Consider the following 17,375-nt stretch of genomic DNA (forward strand, 5'->3'; position numbering starts at 1 on the left):
GCCCAGCAGGTCGAGGCTGCGGTGGCCAGGAGCAGCCACTGCACTCCAGTTTGGGTGACAAAGTGAGACTCCAACTCAAAAAAAAAAAAATTTTTTTTGTTGTTGAATTTGACTAGAAAAAATTGTTGTAATTGCAGCTTTTATAATTACTATGTCATAGTATTATTCTTTGCCTCGTAATTATTAATTATTTATATTTATAAAGAGTGAAGACTAACAAGAAGTGTGTAACCCCCCCCTTAATCTCTTTCAGCTACTTCTCACAACTCAGTTTCCCTTTAAAATAAGTGAAAAAGTGTTACAGGTTCTGACCAACATCTTTTTGTATCATGATTTCTCAATTCAAAACTTTATAAAAGGACTTCAGGTAAGAACACACTAACAGCCAGGTGTGATAGTTCACACCTAGAATCCCAACACTTTTAGAGGCTGAGATGGGAGGAATACTTGATCCCAGGAGTTTAAGACCAACCTGGCGAGTATAGTGAAACTTTGTCTCTACAAAACAAAGAAGAAAGGTTAGACGGCCATGGTGGTATGTGCCTAGGGTTCTAGGTGCTTCAGAAGCTGAGGTGGGGGGAGGGATGCCTTGAGCCCAGGAGTTTGAGGCTCTGGTGAACCGTGATCATCATGCCATCATACTTTAGTCTGGGTCACAGAGTGAGACACCAACTCAAAAAAAAAAAAAAAAAAAAAGAACACCCTAATGAGTTTGAAAATTCACAAGCTGATTTTAAATAATTGGCTTGTTATTTCATACTATTTAATGTGATAGTCATTTTAAATGGAAAAATCTAGAGTAAGTAAATTCAAGTTATCTTATTCTAGGTTCTGTCATTCCTTTTTACCTTTTGCAAAATGTAGGGAAGACAGTCATTAGGATATCAATTATGAAAAAAGGCTCCAATCCAGTAATTCTTAACCATTTTGGGGGTGGGGAAGAAGGTATCTTTTTTTGGTTTGTTTTTGAGAATCTGATGGAAGTGTATGGATTTTCTCCCTGGGAAATATATATATGAGGGGTCAGCAAACTTCTATAAAGGGACAAATGTTAGACATTTTCAGCTTTGCATGCTACATGTGGTCACTGCTGCTGCTGCTTCTATTTCTTCTTCTTTAGTAACTCTTTAAAGATATAAAAAAGCATTTTTAGTTCCTGGGCCATACAAAAATAAGTTGTGGGATATAACTTGATGTCCCCTACACATATATATGTATGTGTGTGTTTATTCATTTATATTCTTCTATGTTGGAAATGCCTTTTCACTAGGGTTTTATGAATTGCCATGGGTTTATTCAGGAATTTTGTGTCATAATATATGCTCTAACCTATATTCCCAAGGCAGAACAATCGCCTGAGCCCAGCAGGTCAAGACTGAGGTTACCATGAATGTGCCACTGCACTCCAGCCTAGGTGACAGAGTGAGAATCCAACTCAAAAAAAAAAGTATTTCTCACATATATTCTTTCTTTACATAGAACATTGTAGTGGTTTCTTTTTTGTGTTTTTTGAGCTGGTAGGATGCAGTCGCCAGGTTCTATCAAGCCAACCTCATCCTTAGATTTGTTTGCTCCTCTCTAGTTGAGGTGTGGTAGGATGTTCTGTTGTTTTTGGTTGTTTTTTCTTGTCACTTGAAGCTCAAGATATGTGTAAGAGAGGAGAGTGTGACACACAGGCACTAGCTGGGCAGATGAGGTAAGTCAATACCATTTACTAAGTGTGCATGTTAATACAGAGCAAAGAGCAAGGTTGTTGTGAGAAAAAAATAAGTTTCTTTTTGTAATGGTTAATTCAGAGGTGTGTTGGATATAAAGATTTGGTGCTCAGGAGAAAAATTTGGACTGGAAATCGATATTTAGGATTTATCATTAAAATGCTGTGGTTATAGTCATGTCATAAGCATGAAGCATCACCCAAAGGGAGTGGGAAAAGACTGAGGGTAGTACCCAAAGACAAGCTGACATGTAAGAGAGTAATAGAAAAGGAGACTATAACAAGGAGTGCCCACAGAAAGTAAGAGTGCAACTAAAATCAGAGGAGAAAAGTTTCAGGAAGTACAAACTGTAGTCTCCAATACCTTATGAAAGTAAGTAAAGGACACTAACCAAGTTACTTAATCTCTCTTGGTCTTAGCTTTCTCATCTGATAAGATGATCAGGTGAGATTATTTTATAGGTTCCTGATAATTTACTAAGCACTTTACTAAGTATTCACGTTGTGTTTGGCACTTTACTGAGTATTTACATTGTTTTATTAATGTGTGTTACTCCTGGGCTCAAGTGAGTCTCCTACCTCAGCCTCCCAAAGTGCTGGGATTGCATACATGAGCCACCATATCCGGCCTGTTTTGTACTTGTTTCTAAGTTAGGATGACCCTTTGCCTTACAGCTTTAGAGAATGGACTATTTGGGAGGATTCTCTCTAGTTTGGGGCCTCTCATTCTCAGCTGTATAGGCTCAGAAATTCATAATTGGTTTCTCAAGGAAGGATCAAGCTCAAGATTGCTGATTCATGCCAGTCAAATGCCTTAAGATAGATATATAACCTAGCATGTTAGCTAATGTGTGATGGAGGGTGCTATTTATCAGTGACCAGAATGTGTTTTCTCCTCTATCTATGGAGTATCAAGGTATCTGGGGGAAAAAAAACAACTTGTCATGCTGAAGTTGCTTAGTATTCGAATAATGACCTTTTAGATAGTCGTGTGACTTACATCTTGAACGTTATGTTAGAATCTGGAAAATTATCTTCCATTCTACTATGGAGCCTACAGCGTTCTATTATTACAATGCTTACATCTTTTAGATACCACATTTTCCTCCGTGGACTAAAATTGAATTTGAAAAGAAATTTTTATTAATTCATTTAAATAAGTTTGCAAAGCTTCTATCATTGTGTTTTGTTTCTATCATTGTGTTTTGTTTCTATCATTGTGTTTTGTTTTGTTTTTTTGAGTTCTTGCTATATTGCCTAGGCTGGTCTATATCTCCTGGGCTCAAGCAGTCCTCTCGCCTCAGCCTCCCAAAGTGCTGGGATTGCAGGTATGAGCTACTGCACCCAACCCTGTAGCCTTTTTATTTATTGTAACAGACATGTTTTTATTCTGATTTTAGATTGATATTTTCATATGAATTTTGAGGCATCTGTTAGACCCTTAGGTCACACCTCAGTCTCATCTACACCACATTTATAATTTTTTTGTTTGTTTTTTTTGAGTTGGAGTCTCACTGTCACCCAGACTGGAGTGCAGTGGCATGCTCCCGGCCACCGCAGCCTCGTACTGCTGGGTTCCTGGTGATCCTTCCTCCTCAGCCTTCCAAGTAGCTGGAACTACAGGCGCGCGCTACCACATCCGGCTAATTTTTGATTTATTGTAGAGCCAAGGTCTTGCCAAGTTGCCCGGGCGGGCCTCGAACCCGCGGGTTCAGGCAGTCCACTCGCCTCGGCCTCCCAAAGTGCTGGGATTACCATTTATAATTTTTATAAGTTGTTTATGTACATAGCTAATCTATCCATTTATATTAGGTTTTTTTAGTTTGGATTTCAGAGACTACCATTTTCTGACCTTGTCCACAAAATTGGAGCCTTAAAATATTAGCCATTTGTATGTTTGCAGTGTTACTATAACATTATTAAATATATTAGTGCCATAAATACTTCTGCTTTTTAAAAAAAAACAGAAACCTTAAAATTGAGCATAGGGCAAAAGGTTTACTGCTAAATTATAATAAACACAATTAATCTTCTCGTTTCTTCCAGCTTTCTCTGTTAGAGCATTTCTATTCCCAGCCCTTAAGTGTTCTGTGCTGTAATCTCCCAGAAGCCAAGAGGAGAGTAAATTTTTTATCTGATAGTCAATGTGAAAACATTCGACGTATGCCATCATTCAGGAGGTAAAAAGAGAAGTACATATTTAATACATCTTTTGCTAGAGTTTAGGACAAAATAAGGGATTTCAGATTGTTATTTTTATAAAACCTGTTCTTGGGCAGTCCTCTTTTGGGCTCCCTCCCTCTGGGGAGCTTTCCTATCTTCTTAATAAACTCCTGCTTTCTTTTGTTTGTTTTTAAAAAGAAACTGTTCTGTTTTTTATTGTAGGATTTCCTTGTTGGATTTGAAAATTTGGCATAAAGAAAAATATTTTTACAAAGGGACATAATTTGCAAAGTTCTCCAGAGTTCTGGAGTTTATGCTCCCCCCCTTTTTTTAAATGGTTAGACATATAGACTATGAAATGCAGCTGATTTAAGGAGTTAAAAATTAACATTTAACCATGATTATCATCTTGAATTTATTTTCGAGAAGAAATGAGAGTTATCTGGCCACCAATCTGGGTATTTCTTTTTCCCATTATGCTATTTAAATATGTAGAATGTTTAACTTTCTCTTTTTGTGTACGAAATGGTGAAATTTTAGGTATGTGGAAAAGCAAGCTTCAGGAGAGCAAGTTGCACTATTGACCAGTGAGAGATTTCTGAAGGTAGGACTGTGCTTGTGTTTGTTTCAGTCTCATTCTCTTGTTTTTTCCTTTCATGAAAAGGAATACGCACATAACATGCTGGGTCTTCATAGTCAATTAGGAATGTACTAAAGATGAGGCAAGACCTTAGCTCTAAAAGATAAGACTTTTTAATTAAAAAAATATATCAACTAGAACACCAAGTTTCTCTTGTCATCTGTTTTGAAAGCAATTTTCGATCTGTAGAGATCTGCTACGTAGATCTCTTTATACAGAGCAGTTTTGGAATGTGTAAGCAATCTCATTTTAATGTTCTTTTCAAGGCTGTCATAAATAAAAGCATTTAGAAGCCAGACAGCTTACGCAAATAGTGCTAAATGGGTATTGATTTGACTTGAAGAGATATCACTTTATATTGATAATATAATGCCAGGAAAGAATTATTGAGCTTAGAAAATTATGAGTTGCCGTACAACATAGGAAATGTCAAAAGGAGGAGTTTTTTTACTTTCTTGAATAAATAATACTTGGACATGGTACATAAGATTCAAAAGGCAAAGATAATATACAGTGAAAAGGCTTCCTTTCACCTCTGACCTCCCACTATTCACTTCCTGTCCCTCGGTACAGCCAGTGTCGCTAGTTTCTTATGGATCATTCTAGAGGTAGTCTCCATGTATACAAGTGATTACATATATTTTGGAGGTGCCCCACTTGTTACAGAAGATAAATATATTATATACACTCTTCTAAACCTTGTCTTGCACCTAATCTTGGAAATCATTCCATGTTAGTACTGAAGAGTGGCATAGTATTCTATGGAATTAATGTAGCTTCATTTTTTTTTTAAGTTCCTTAGGATAAACGTTTAGAAATGCACAAAGTCACATTTATCTTTATACTCCTCGTGCCTCTTTTAGGAAAAAATATTTGAAAATTGTAATAATATTAAGTTGAAATTGAATATAAGCCTTAGTACTTAAGTGTGAGTTTTACTGATAGTATTTTCAAATTTTGAACAAAAGAATGTTAGATCCTATATCCTTAAAATATGTACAATTATGTGTCAATTCAAAAAATAAGATACTTTGTAAGAATTGTTAGATTCTAGAGGGCGCCTATACTATATAGTTTTAAATACTAATTTACTTCCATTGTAAATGCTGAAAAATATTGAGAGTGGCTTTTTTTTTTTTGAGTTGGAGTCTCACTCTGTTGCCCAGGCTGGAGTGTAGTGGCATGCTCACGGCCACCGCAGCCTCAACCTGCTGGGCTTAAGCAATCCTTCTGCCTCAGCTGTCCAAATAGCTGGAACTACAGGCATGCACCACCATGCCTGGCTAATTTTTTGATGTTATTGTAGAGATGAGGTCTTGCCAAGTTGCCCAAGCTGGTCTCAAACCCCTGGCCTCAGACAAACCTCTTGTCTCTGCCTCCCAAAGTGCTGGGATTACAGGAGTGAGCCACCACTCTCAATGAGAATCGCTTTTATTAAACATTATTTCTAATGTAGAATCCACCCTGGGTTGTAATATAACACCATTTCTAGATTGGGTTCAGTAACCATTTTAATTATGTCTGTAACCATTTCAGAACTGCATAGGAAGTCCTCACACCCAATACAGGTTGTTTTGATAGAGAGGAAATTTAAGAGCCAGTGGGAAAGCATGTGTGCTTATTTATTCAGTCTTTTAAAATTAGTTAGATTAGCTCTCTGCTGAGTCAGCTAGTTGCCAAGTATATTTCCTGCTAGAACTTTCTGTCAGTATATTTTCAGAAGTTGGGAACAGATTTTTTAGAGTACCTTTAACCACTGAGATGACAAAGGAAGAGAATGTCTAGGCTGGTTTATTATAAAAATACATAGCCTGACATTTATCTTTGCTTTTTAGTGACTTCTAGTAAGGATATATTTTCTCAAAATTTATTTATACTATTCTTGTTCTTGTTGCACTGCCAGCCCTGCTTGTTATTATCTTTGCTGTGTTCATTTCAGGACTGCATATTCTGTCATTTAAGCGCTTATTTTCCTGAAAAATATGAGAGGAATGAGAAATAGGGAGGAACATAACAGTATGTACCATTAACTTGAAAAAGTTACCTGCCAAGTACCTGCTCCAGTCAAAGAGCAAAAGATGTCTATGAAAAACTTAATGTGCCTGTTGATTTTTCTAGTTAAAGTATCTGAATATTTTATTTTCATCATAATATTTCTCTTTGTACAGTTTTGTAAATACATATGACAGTCAATAATGAGGTACTACCTGATGTAAGGGACTACCCTGATCTTGACCTCAGAAATCTTACGTTTGAACTCCAGCTACTCACTAGCTATGTGTATTTAAGAAATCACGTAGCTTATTTAAGTCTTAATTTTTCTTATGTAAGGAAGGATAATAATTCCTAGTGCGATTTTTTTTTTTTAAATAGGATTAGTGATCATCAAAGTTTGTTCAGCATGTGAAAGTGAGTTGAAAATAAATATAACAATAAAACTTATAAAAGTATAAAAAATAAATATTGTTACTGTTGTGTATTTTTACTGTCATTAAAAATTAAGATATCAATATGAATATACTGTTTTACATATTATATATTATACTATATATAATATGTATAATGCTTTTAGGTTATATAGTTATGTAACTATGCCTATTATTAGAGTTTATCATTTTGTACATTTCTATATTCAAGTTTCTAAGCAATGGGCCTCAAAATATACTCCAGAGAAATTTATGCTCCTTATATCTAAACTGTTTCTACCCTAAAAATCTGCTTTGCTTTCTGTTCTGATGGACTAAACCAGTAGTTCTCAAACTTGAGTATGCATCAGAGGCACCTGAAGGGCTTGCTAAAACACTGATTTCTGGACTCCATCCCCAGAGTTTCTGATTTCATAGCTCTGGGATGGGGCCCAAGAGTTGGCATTTCTAGCAAGGGCCTGGGTGATGCTGATACTGGAAACCATTGTTTGAGAACTGTGTAACTAGATCGACTCCCTAGAAGAAAACATTTGTTATTGTTTCCTCATTGCCTCATTTTGCGTAAATGTAGAACTTATAAGTTCCCACCTAAACAAATGATTCATGACTCATTTATCCTGGGACTGGACTCAAGATGCTAAAACAAGCCTTTTAACTCCCTCAAAATTATGCACCCATTAGTTTCTTAGATACTACATCAAAACTGTGTGTCAGCTTTGAATTTAATTAACTTCAGGAATGAGTTTTTTCTTTTTTTGAAGTGTGCTTTTAAATTTAAAAATTTAATTGACTGAACCATGTATATTTGTAGAAGATTCACTAGGGATTTCAAACTAATGGAGAACATTAGAAGGCCATGTACAGCTGATGAAACACTAAAAATCTTCATGCTATGTAGAAAGCTTAGATTCAGTCCCTTGCAAGTGACAGTTGAAATTGTATTGTTCTGGCTCGTTCATGCTTCATATCTTTTTTTTTTTTAATATATGAAACGCTTCACAAATCATATCTTTATACCTCTTTTCCCAAGTAGATTTTGAATCCATTGGGAGGGAGAAATAAATCTTGAACTCTTAGAGCTATGATATATTACTATTGGGAAGATAACCTAGTTTAGCGCCCTCATTTCACAAGTGAAGAACAGCACCCGAGAGAAAGCAAGTGAAATAACTGAGGCCACAGAGCATGTAAAATAACAGAGGCCACTTAACAGTAGAGCAAGGACTCATTTTCCCCACTTGGTGTGCCTGTCGCAGTGATTCATGAACAAAAGACAAAACCAGTTCATGGGTTTGGTGGAGACTTATCTTCTACCTTCACTTCCACCTCTTTCTGTTTCTTTTGACAGATCAAAAGAGCAAAAGGAGGGAGAAAGTCTCTTAGGAAAAAATAATAAATGGAAAAGTGAAGGAAAACCACTGCAATCTATGAAATGTGGTCAGATAAGCCTGTATGTCAGTAATTGACCGCCTCAATCTAAACTTTCCTTCATCAAGTGCTTCTGACCTGAACTGCTGGGTAGGAATATAGAGAACAAAAGGCAGAGGCGGCATTCATGTCATGTAAGAGCGAGACAAAAACTATGGTTTGGCCCTCTGTTCGATAGCAGTAATATGATAAGTCAATATGGCCGGCCAAAATCTTTCTGAAATGAGAAATTGGTATGTTGTTAGGCAGCTGATATCTCTTAATCTGCAAATTTAATGCAGGATGTTTTACCAGCTTTTTTCCCCTGCTTTTTTTTTGAGTTGGCTTCTCACTCCATCTCCCAGGCTAGAGTGCAGTGGCATTATCATGACGATCACGGCTCACAGCAACCTTGACTGTCTGGATTCAGATGATCCTTCTGCTTCAGCCTTCCAAGTAGCTGGGACTACAGGCACACATCACCAAGCCCAGCTAATTTTTTTATTTTTTCCAAAGACGAGGTCTCACCATGTTACCCAGGCTGGTCTCAAACTCCTAGGCTCAGGCAATCCTCTCACCTCGGCCTCCCCAAGTCCTGGGATTACAAGTGTGAGCTAACATGCCTGGCCTATCAGCCTTGTTGTTGTTGTTGTTGTTTTTGAGTTGGAGTCTTACTCAGTCACCCAGGCTGGAGTGCAGTGGCATACTCACAGCCATCATAGCCTTGACCTGCTAGGCTCAAGGCGGTCCTTCCACCTCACCCTTCCAAGTAGCTGGAACCACAGGCATGCGCCACCATGCCCAGCTAATTTTTTTGATTTACTGTAGAGATGAGGTCTCACCGAGTTGTCCAGTCTGGTCTCAAACCTGTGGACTCAGGCAATCCTCTTGCCTCAGCTTCCCAAAGCGTTGGAATTACAGGCGTGAGCCACTGCACCCAACCACCTTTATCAGCTTTTCATGGTCAGTGAATTGATTGAAAATAAATTACAAAAATTTACAGTTGTTTTTACATACTTTATGTTAATCTTCTTGAGGTCACTTCACTCCTATATGGAGAATTCTAGATACAAATGGGATAAATACTCTGAAAATAGAAGAGAAATAAATGCAACAGCAAGGCATCATGGCAAATGTTATTCTGCCTAATTTTTTTCTTTTCCTATATATTTAAGTTTTACATATATATTGGCTTCTCCTTCCAGGAAAGCAACTATCTGAGTAACAATAGCAGGCCTGTCATATAAGTAAACAGTAATCACTATATGAGTGATTTTTGAATGAATAACAAGATTGATGAGGCTGGAGATGACTGATTTAAGAGGCTGTGTTGCACACTGAGTGGCAACCCACAGACTAATAATAAGTGTGTATGTGTTTTAGGGCCATACCTTAAAAAAAATCAGTTGACATTTACATATTGAGAAAGTTTACATTATAAATTCTGACATTTGTTGTCTTTGGAAAACTCAGGAAATCTAGGCTACATCCAGGAAGACAATAAAATGCCTGCTCTTATCTAGAAGAAAGACTGAGTGTTGGCCTCATTTATTAATGTACTTTTTCATTCAGCCAGTATTTTTTGAGTGCCTATTATGTGCCTGGCATTAACCTAGGTGTTGGGAACACAGGAGTGAACAAAACAGACGAAACTGCTCCCTTCATGGAGCTTAAGTTCTATAGGGGAGACAGACAATAAACAAGATAAATAATTAAAGTATCTGTTAGTGATAAGCACTAGACTGAAAACAATGAAGCAGAGAAGGGGGTATAAAGTTCCATGTGTATGGCAAGTAGAGTGGAAATTTTAGATCAAGGCCTGACTGTGAGAAGGTGAATTTTGAATAAAGACCTACAGAGCTTGCCAAGCAAGAATCCAAAGGGAGAGCATTCTAAGGTAGCAGGTGGAAAGAACCTGATGTTGCAGCATGTCTGCCATATTTGAGCAACAGTGAGGAGGCTGCTGTTTTCTGCTTTTCTTATCACAGAGAAATATTTATTTGACTGTAACTGTCTCAAAAATCAGTAAAGACTAAGAGGTCATGATATTTCAAGAACAGAGAAAGTATATTTCTGCCAGAAATAATGCATATTCCTAGGCAAAGTATATCTCTGGAAAAGAATCATTCTAAACCCAGTTAGAAAATAAAAGTGACAACTATGACTAGTGTACAGAAAAGATGCCTGAGGACAAATTTAATGAGTGGAAAGTAGGATTAATATTTCAACAGGCTCTATTTTCCTATGTGCATGGTATGGTGCTGCTATAATGTATTAACTGGGAAATTTTTTCATACATCAAAACCTTTTGCAGGTTTTAGTTGATAAAATAGTGTCCATAAAATACATTAGGAATTGATCCTCCAGATAAGTAAAGGCAGATACAAATTTGCAGGTATCTGTCAGTAAGATGGAGAACTTAGAGGACAGGTTATATGAAAATGTTAATGACATTTTTTTCTGTTGCAACTGATAATAACACAGATGTAAACAACAGTGGAATCTTTCTTATGTGGCAATTAGGTCTACAGTCAGCAATAAGGCAAAAATCTGGGATGAGAAAAACTACTCTTGAAAAAATCCCTTAGAAATGTACAACCAGCCTTCTCTCATGTTGACTAAGTCCATAGAGCCAATTTTATTCCCCCAGTGTTGAACCAAACCTCCATTTCCTCAGTTGAGTATCACATAAAAGAGTCTGCCATATTGTATGAAAAAAACAAAACATTTTTTAAACACTAGAACTTCACTCAGCACAGGGATGCACCTCAGAAGTATGAAAGAAGTGAGACCACCTGGGAGAAAAACATATTCATATCCGTCATCTTATCAGCTTCAGATTTCTCTTCATGACTTTTTTTCTCTCTAATTGGCAAAGTGAATAAAGCCAGTATTGGAGAATCTCAGCAGAAGTCAGGGATTTATCAGAATCATTGTGTTATTTCTGCCATAGTCTTGCCTTTTTCCCCTTCAACACACTCCAGCAGCACTCCAGGAAAAGCAGACGTTGTAAGCAGAATTTCAGCAGCTGTTAATTAGGTTAGCACTGTGGTCGCTGGCGATCTCTTCTGATGCTTGTGAGGAAAATGACAATGAACCTCCCCCCCTGTGGCACACACCAGGTGATTGGCACAGGCAAGCATCCATTGTGGTACTCTTGCACATTTGTAATTTTGGGAGCCAGGATATTGTGGGAATGCTGGAGATCAGGAGATTAAATTGCACTGTCAGTTCTGATTTGTGTAAAATATCACCACACTTGGTATTAAGTTAGACATACCCAACCTTTGTCCTGGGTTTCATGAGTATTTTGAATTTTCATGAATTAAGAAGACTAACTTGTAGTTTTGAATCTTTTCTCATCAGTTTTTCAGAAAGTATATGTATCTGTGAAGTAGATTTTATTATGGTGTCTTATTACTGACTTTTAGTAATATGTTCTGTGATTTTTAGGAAGAAACACAATCATTACTAGAAAACCTGCATGTTTACCATATGAATTACTTCCTGGTTTTGAGATGTCTTCATAAGTTCACCTCTTCTCTTCCCAAGTACCCCCTGGGTCGACAGGTAATCAAGCCTCATTTGGAATCTGTGAACTAAGAATATTAGTACTTTTTTGCTTGTGATTTCTGTAGCATTCAGGCATCAGAATTTGAACTGGATCCAATTTTTACAATGAAAACACAGTTTAAATCCATTCCTGCTGTATACATTACTGGTAGTGGAAACTTTTTTGCTCTGACAGCCATAGCCGGAAACAGCCACATGAATCCTAGTGTTACTGCTTCCCCTACAGTGTTTTTGTGCTAAGGCATTTAAATACTTCTTTGTCACCTGTACTGAGAAAGCTGGTTGGTTCTTGACCCTCCATGAACTGGGAAAAGGAATCTGTTTGAGAATACTTAATGGTTAACTTTGCGTTGCACTGAGGATTAAAAAAGGGAAGCAGTACTTCTGCTCCTTGAAAAAGTATGCTTAGCTGGTCTTTGTGTCACACCATAAGCTTATCAGCCATTTATAGAGAAATGTTAATGGGATAATTCTGTGTTCCTAAATCTTACCTCAAAGTTTTGGGAAGCAAATACCAGTTTGTGAGAACGACCTGGTTGTGAGGTGATTTCTGTCATTGAGTCTTTAACGAACCTCTTTTCCTCACTTTATCATTTTTTATTGCAGTGACCAGTGATATCAACAAATCTCAGTATAGTCTCATTTTACTTTTATGTAAATTGTGTTCTTAGAAATCCTGATTCATATGATATATGTCATCTGTTGTCATCTAAAGAAAATGATTTTTTTTTTTTTTTTTTGAATTGGAGTCTCACTCTGTTGCCCAGACTGGAGTGCAGTGGCCGCTCCCGGCCACCGCAGCCTCCACCCGCTGGGCTCCGGCGATCCTTCCATCTCAGCCTTCCGGGTAGCCGGAATTACAGGCATGTGCTACCACGCCCGGCTGATTTTTTGATTTATTGTAGAGATGAGGTCTCACCAAGTTGCCCAGGCGGGTCTCGAACACGAGGGCTCAGGCAATCCGCTCACCTCAGCCTCCCAAGGCGCGGGATTACAGACTGAGCCACCAAGCCCGGCTGAAAATGATTTTTTAAATTTAGTTTTGAGTTGGGGGGTCTTACTCTGTCACCCAGGCTGGAGTACAGTGGCATCGTCACAGCTCACCACAGCCTTGGCCTTGCGGGCCCAGGTGATCCTTCCACTTCAGCCTCCCAAGCAGCTGAGACTACAGTATTGTTCTCCCGTGCCCAGCTAATTTTTAAAATTTTTTGTAGAGATGAGGTTTCACTATGTTTGTTGCCCAGGCTGGTCTGGAGTTCCTAGGCTCTAGCAGTTCTCCCACCTGGGCCTCCTAAAGTGCTGAGATTACAGGCATGAGCTACCACATGCAGCAGAAATGGTTTAATAGCAGTATTTTTTTTTTATGTTGAACATATATGGTTTTGCCAAGCTAGTTCTGTGTATACAGAGTATATCACATTTAGTTCCTCACAGTTGTGCTGTTCACTTACAGATCAGAGAGTTGTACTGCACATGTTTAGAAAAGAGCATATGGGATTCAGAAGAGTATGCATCGGTTTTGCAGCTACTGAGGTAGGATTTTGTTCCTTCTGTTTTTGTCTGCTGTGAGCCTGCCAGTAAGTTGCACCTTCCTCTAGAACTCTGCCTGCCAAAAAGTTTCATAAGTGGCTGTGTTGTGTCTAAGAGTGTTTGTATATATCTTGAATTTACGCTTGTAGCTTATGGTGTTTTTAATGTAGCAATCATCCACTTCCTTGCTGGTTTTACCTTGTATTTGAACTTGTGATTTTTAAAGGAAAACTCTTGATTAGTCAAATATTGACACTATGCTAGGAGGGCTTAGATATGGGTCATTTGAATCTAGCCAGCTTGGTGTCATGGCAGGAAGAGTGAGCTCGCTCTGTTTTCAACCTGACTGGGTGGAGGAATAGCATCACTGGGTGGGGCGTGCCCAGCAGTCACTGCCAGCCTCGTTCAGGAGTGACAAGGAGAAGGCAGTGGCCTTGCTACCCTCCCCTACCGCAGCCGGCTGTGTCCGTGTGAACGTGGCATCGTCTGTAAGTTGTTTGTCTAGTCTTACGCACATAGATGAGGTGTCTTGGTGCTGTTACCTGGCTTCTAAGGTTACCTACCATCTCTGACAAATATACCTGTTAAAGTTATTGATTGTGTTCCTTGGCTGTGTTTCTTGTGTGAATGATGACTTTAGCTACCCGTAGAAATAATGAACATTGGGACAGTGGGAAAGGGAAGTCAAATGTGAGCGGTTCTTCATATAGTTTTGTAATTTTTTCAGTGGATACAAATGCTTCTATGAAAATATGATAAGAAGTCTGAAAACTGAGTATTTATCAAGTCTTGGTTTTCTCTGGGCCTTACAAGAAAAGGACAGATGGGCACAGTAGGAGGAATCCACACTGAAAGCACTCTAAGTTCAGAGACTTAATACAAATATTAGTGATGTAGCAGGTACAGCTTAAGATAGAAAACTAATTTCATGCTCGCTGGAAAAAAATACCTCCCCGTGGAAACTAAATTGCCAGTGAAAATCTGTGTTTTATTTCATTTTTTTAAAACCCAGTAAAAGATTTCTTATTTCACCTATAATAAACTTATTTCACCTAGAATATTTCTGAGACTTCTCTTGCTTTCCATAACTGTCTTAAACACCCAGTTGATTCTTCCTGGGTGATGGTCTTCCCTCTCAAGTGAGGTGTTCCCAAATTCATAGATTGCTCTGTCCAGAAGGAACTTGTTTCTTTTCTTCTGAACCTCCTGGCACTGATTGCACTGGCACTGATAGAGTACAGTCAAGGATCCGAATGCCATTTCCAAAGGAGAGTAAAGAAACATGAGCAATAATAATAACGGTGACAACAGTAACCATCATTTATTAAAGACTTGCCATGTACCAGGCACTGTGTTAGTCACTTTCAATACTTTTATTTTTTGGGTCAGCGTCTCACTCTGTCGCCCAGGCTGGAGTGCAGTGGCACACTCACAGCCACTGTAGCCTTGTCCTGTTGGACTGAGTTGATCCTTCTGCTTCAGCCTTCCAAGTAGCTGGAACTACAGGCACGTACCACTATGCCCAGCTAATTTTTTTATTTATTGTAGAGATGAGATCTTGCCAGGTTGTCCAGGCTGGTCTCGAACCTCTGGGATCAGGCAATCCTTTTACCTCCAACTTCCAAAATGCTGGGATTACAGACGTTCAGTACATTTTAGAATCTAATACTCTTAATACACCTTTGTGGTAGATATTGTTAGCCACACTTTACCCCTGAGGAACTTGACGCACAGGTAGAGGTTAAGTGACTTCCCTGAGATCCTTTAGCAGCTGATGGAACCAGGATTCTACCCCAGATCTGACTTCAAAGCTGTTATACCTTCTACTATTCTTTGCTCAGACCTAAAATAGGATTTGGAAATCTGAGCAAAGCAGAAGCAACAAATAGAAAATGAGATTTCAGTCATTTTCCTAAGTTGAAATCAGAAACAAAGGTAGTCAAAAGTGTAGGAATGTAAAAAGTACAAAGGATCGAATATAACACCTACAGCAAGGACAGGTACTGCAAGAGAACAAAGAAATGTGGGAACCTCCAGACTGGAATTATTTTCTTTTTTGAACAGATTAGATGTGGACAAGGAGTCAGGCACACTTTTCAGTTTAGGCATTCTCAATAGGCATCATCTGAATTTAGGACCATTCTTATCACTATCTTCAAACTGAAATTCAAGTCATAAGAGAAAAGATTAAAATTATAACAGAATGATACTTTGGAAAGGAAAACTGCTAAGGCATTATTAGAAACATAGTCTACTAAAATTACCTATTTGAAATTTTTTTAAGCAGCAGCTTGAAAGATTTTTCAAGGAAAAAATTCCTTTTTACAGGTTGAGCATACCTAATCTGAAAATCCAGAATTCTCCAAAATTGGTAACTTCTTTAGCACCAACATGCTGCACCATAAGTGGAAAATTTCACACCTGACCTCATGTAACAGGTTGCAGTCAACAGGCTCTCAGTGCAGTTTATTCAGGCTGCCATTGTTTGTTGTTATTGTTTAACCTGATACAGATATTCTGGTAATAATACTGTGCTGCTTAGCTACCCTGAACACATTATTTTTTCACTCTATTATTGGTATGTCATATTTTTGACTGCCAAGTATTTATGTGTGAATAAATACAAGAAAATGATTGCTTCTCAGTAGCATATAAATTCAGAGTGAGGAATGATGGTGATGTCACACAACCACAGATGTCCACACGGGTGACTGAGATCATGACACTGTCATGATGGTTGTTTCTGATGGTTCAGTACTTGGGTTCATGTACAAAATTATTTAAGATAGTATATGAAGTTATGTTCAGGTTATGTATGTAAGACATATATGAAACATAGATGAACTTTGTGTTTTGTGTTTGAGTCTCATTAAGATAATCTCATTATGTATATATAGCAAATATTTCAAGATCTGGAAAAATCCAAAATCTGAAACACTTCTGTCCCAAACATTTCGAATAAGGGAGACTCAGCTTGCAAGTGGAAGCTGACATGTTTAAATAACTATGGATCTACTTGACGAACTAGCTGGTGACCATTTAAAAAATATTTACAGGGTGTATTAATATGGGAAAAGGTCTATTTTCATATATTGTTGAGTGAAAAAGAACATACTTTTTAAAATGTATGCAACAGACATTGATGTGTGAGGTGGGCATGCCAGTGTACCTGTATAATAGAAGCCGTAATTTGACATGCATGTACACATATTCCACAGCCTTTCTTCACTCAGTCAACTCGTGGAATGTAAGGACCGTGTCCCTGTATGGGGTATGAGTTGGCTAATTTTTCACTCAACACTTTGTCATTGTTTAAGGGTATATTTAAGTTAAGAAGCCATTTGGGAAGAAGTAGTAAAAATGATGCTAACCCAACTGTGAGCACAACCGTTTTTCCTGGTCAGTTATAAAAAACCGTTAAGGTAAGGACAAATTTATCCTTCTGTTGGAGAGGATTTCTTTTTTTTTTGAGTTGGAGTCTCACTCTGTCGCCCAGACTGGAGTGCAATGGCCGCTCCCGGCCACCACAGCCTCGACCTGCTGGGGCTCCAGCGATCCTTCCGCCTCAGCCTTCCAAGTAGCTGGAACTACAGGCGCATGCTACCACACCTGGCTAAGTTTTTTTGATTTATTGTAGAGATGAGGTCTCACCAAGTTGCCCAGGCGGATCTCGAACCTGCAGGCTCAGGCAATTCACTCACCTCACCTCCCAAGGCACTGGATTATGGGCTGAGCCACCGAGCTTAGCGGACAGGATTTCTAAACACCTATCTAGAAATCAAACACTAGACCAAGAATTTTCACACTTTTAAAATTCACTGAACCATGCATAAACAATAAAATTTTAATGGTTAAGTAAATTAGAGTGTCATCAACTTATAGGAATATGATGGGTCACCTGGACCTGAAAAGTAGTGTACTC

At 38.2% G+C, this 17,375-nt stretch overlaps 1 protein-coding gene across 2 annotated transcripts in view; it reads left to right on the forward strand.

Moving 5' to 3' along the window:
* ORC3 (origin recognition complex subunit 3) overlaps nt 1-17,375 on the forward strand; it is a 77,433-nt gene that overhangs the window by 28,471 nt on the left and 31,587 nt on the right. For both annotated transcript variants that reach the window (XM_008067874.1, XM_008067875.1), the window contains exons 9-13: nt 254-367; nt 3,761-3,894; nt 4,418-4,481; nt 11,804-11,920; nt 13,377-13,456. In XM_008067874.1, coding sequence (XP_008066065.1) covers nt 254-367; nt 3,761-3,894; nt 4,418-4,481; nt 11,804-11,920; nt 13,377-13,456 — 509 coding nt within the window. The remainder of the gene's footprint in view (nt 1-253; nt 368-3,760; nt 3,895-4,417; nt 4,482-11,803; nt 11,921-13,376; nt 13,457-17,375) is intronic.

This window comes from Carlito syrichta, unplaced genomic scaffold, assembly GCF_000164805.1.
Source record: "Carlito syrichta isolate Samal-C Ts95f unplaced genomic scaffold, Tarsius_syrichta-2.0.1 Scaffold309804, whole genome shotgun sequence".
Lineage (NCBI taxonomy): Eukaryota > Metazoa > Chordata > Mammalia > Primates > Tarsiidae > Carlito > Carlito syrichta.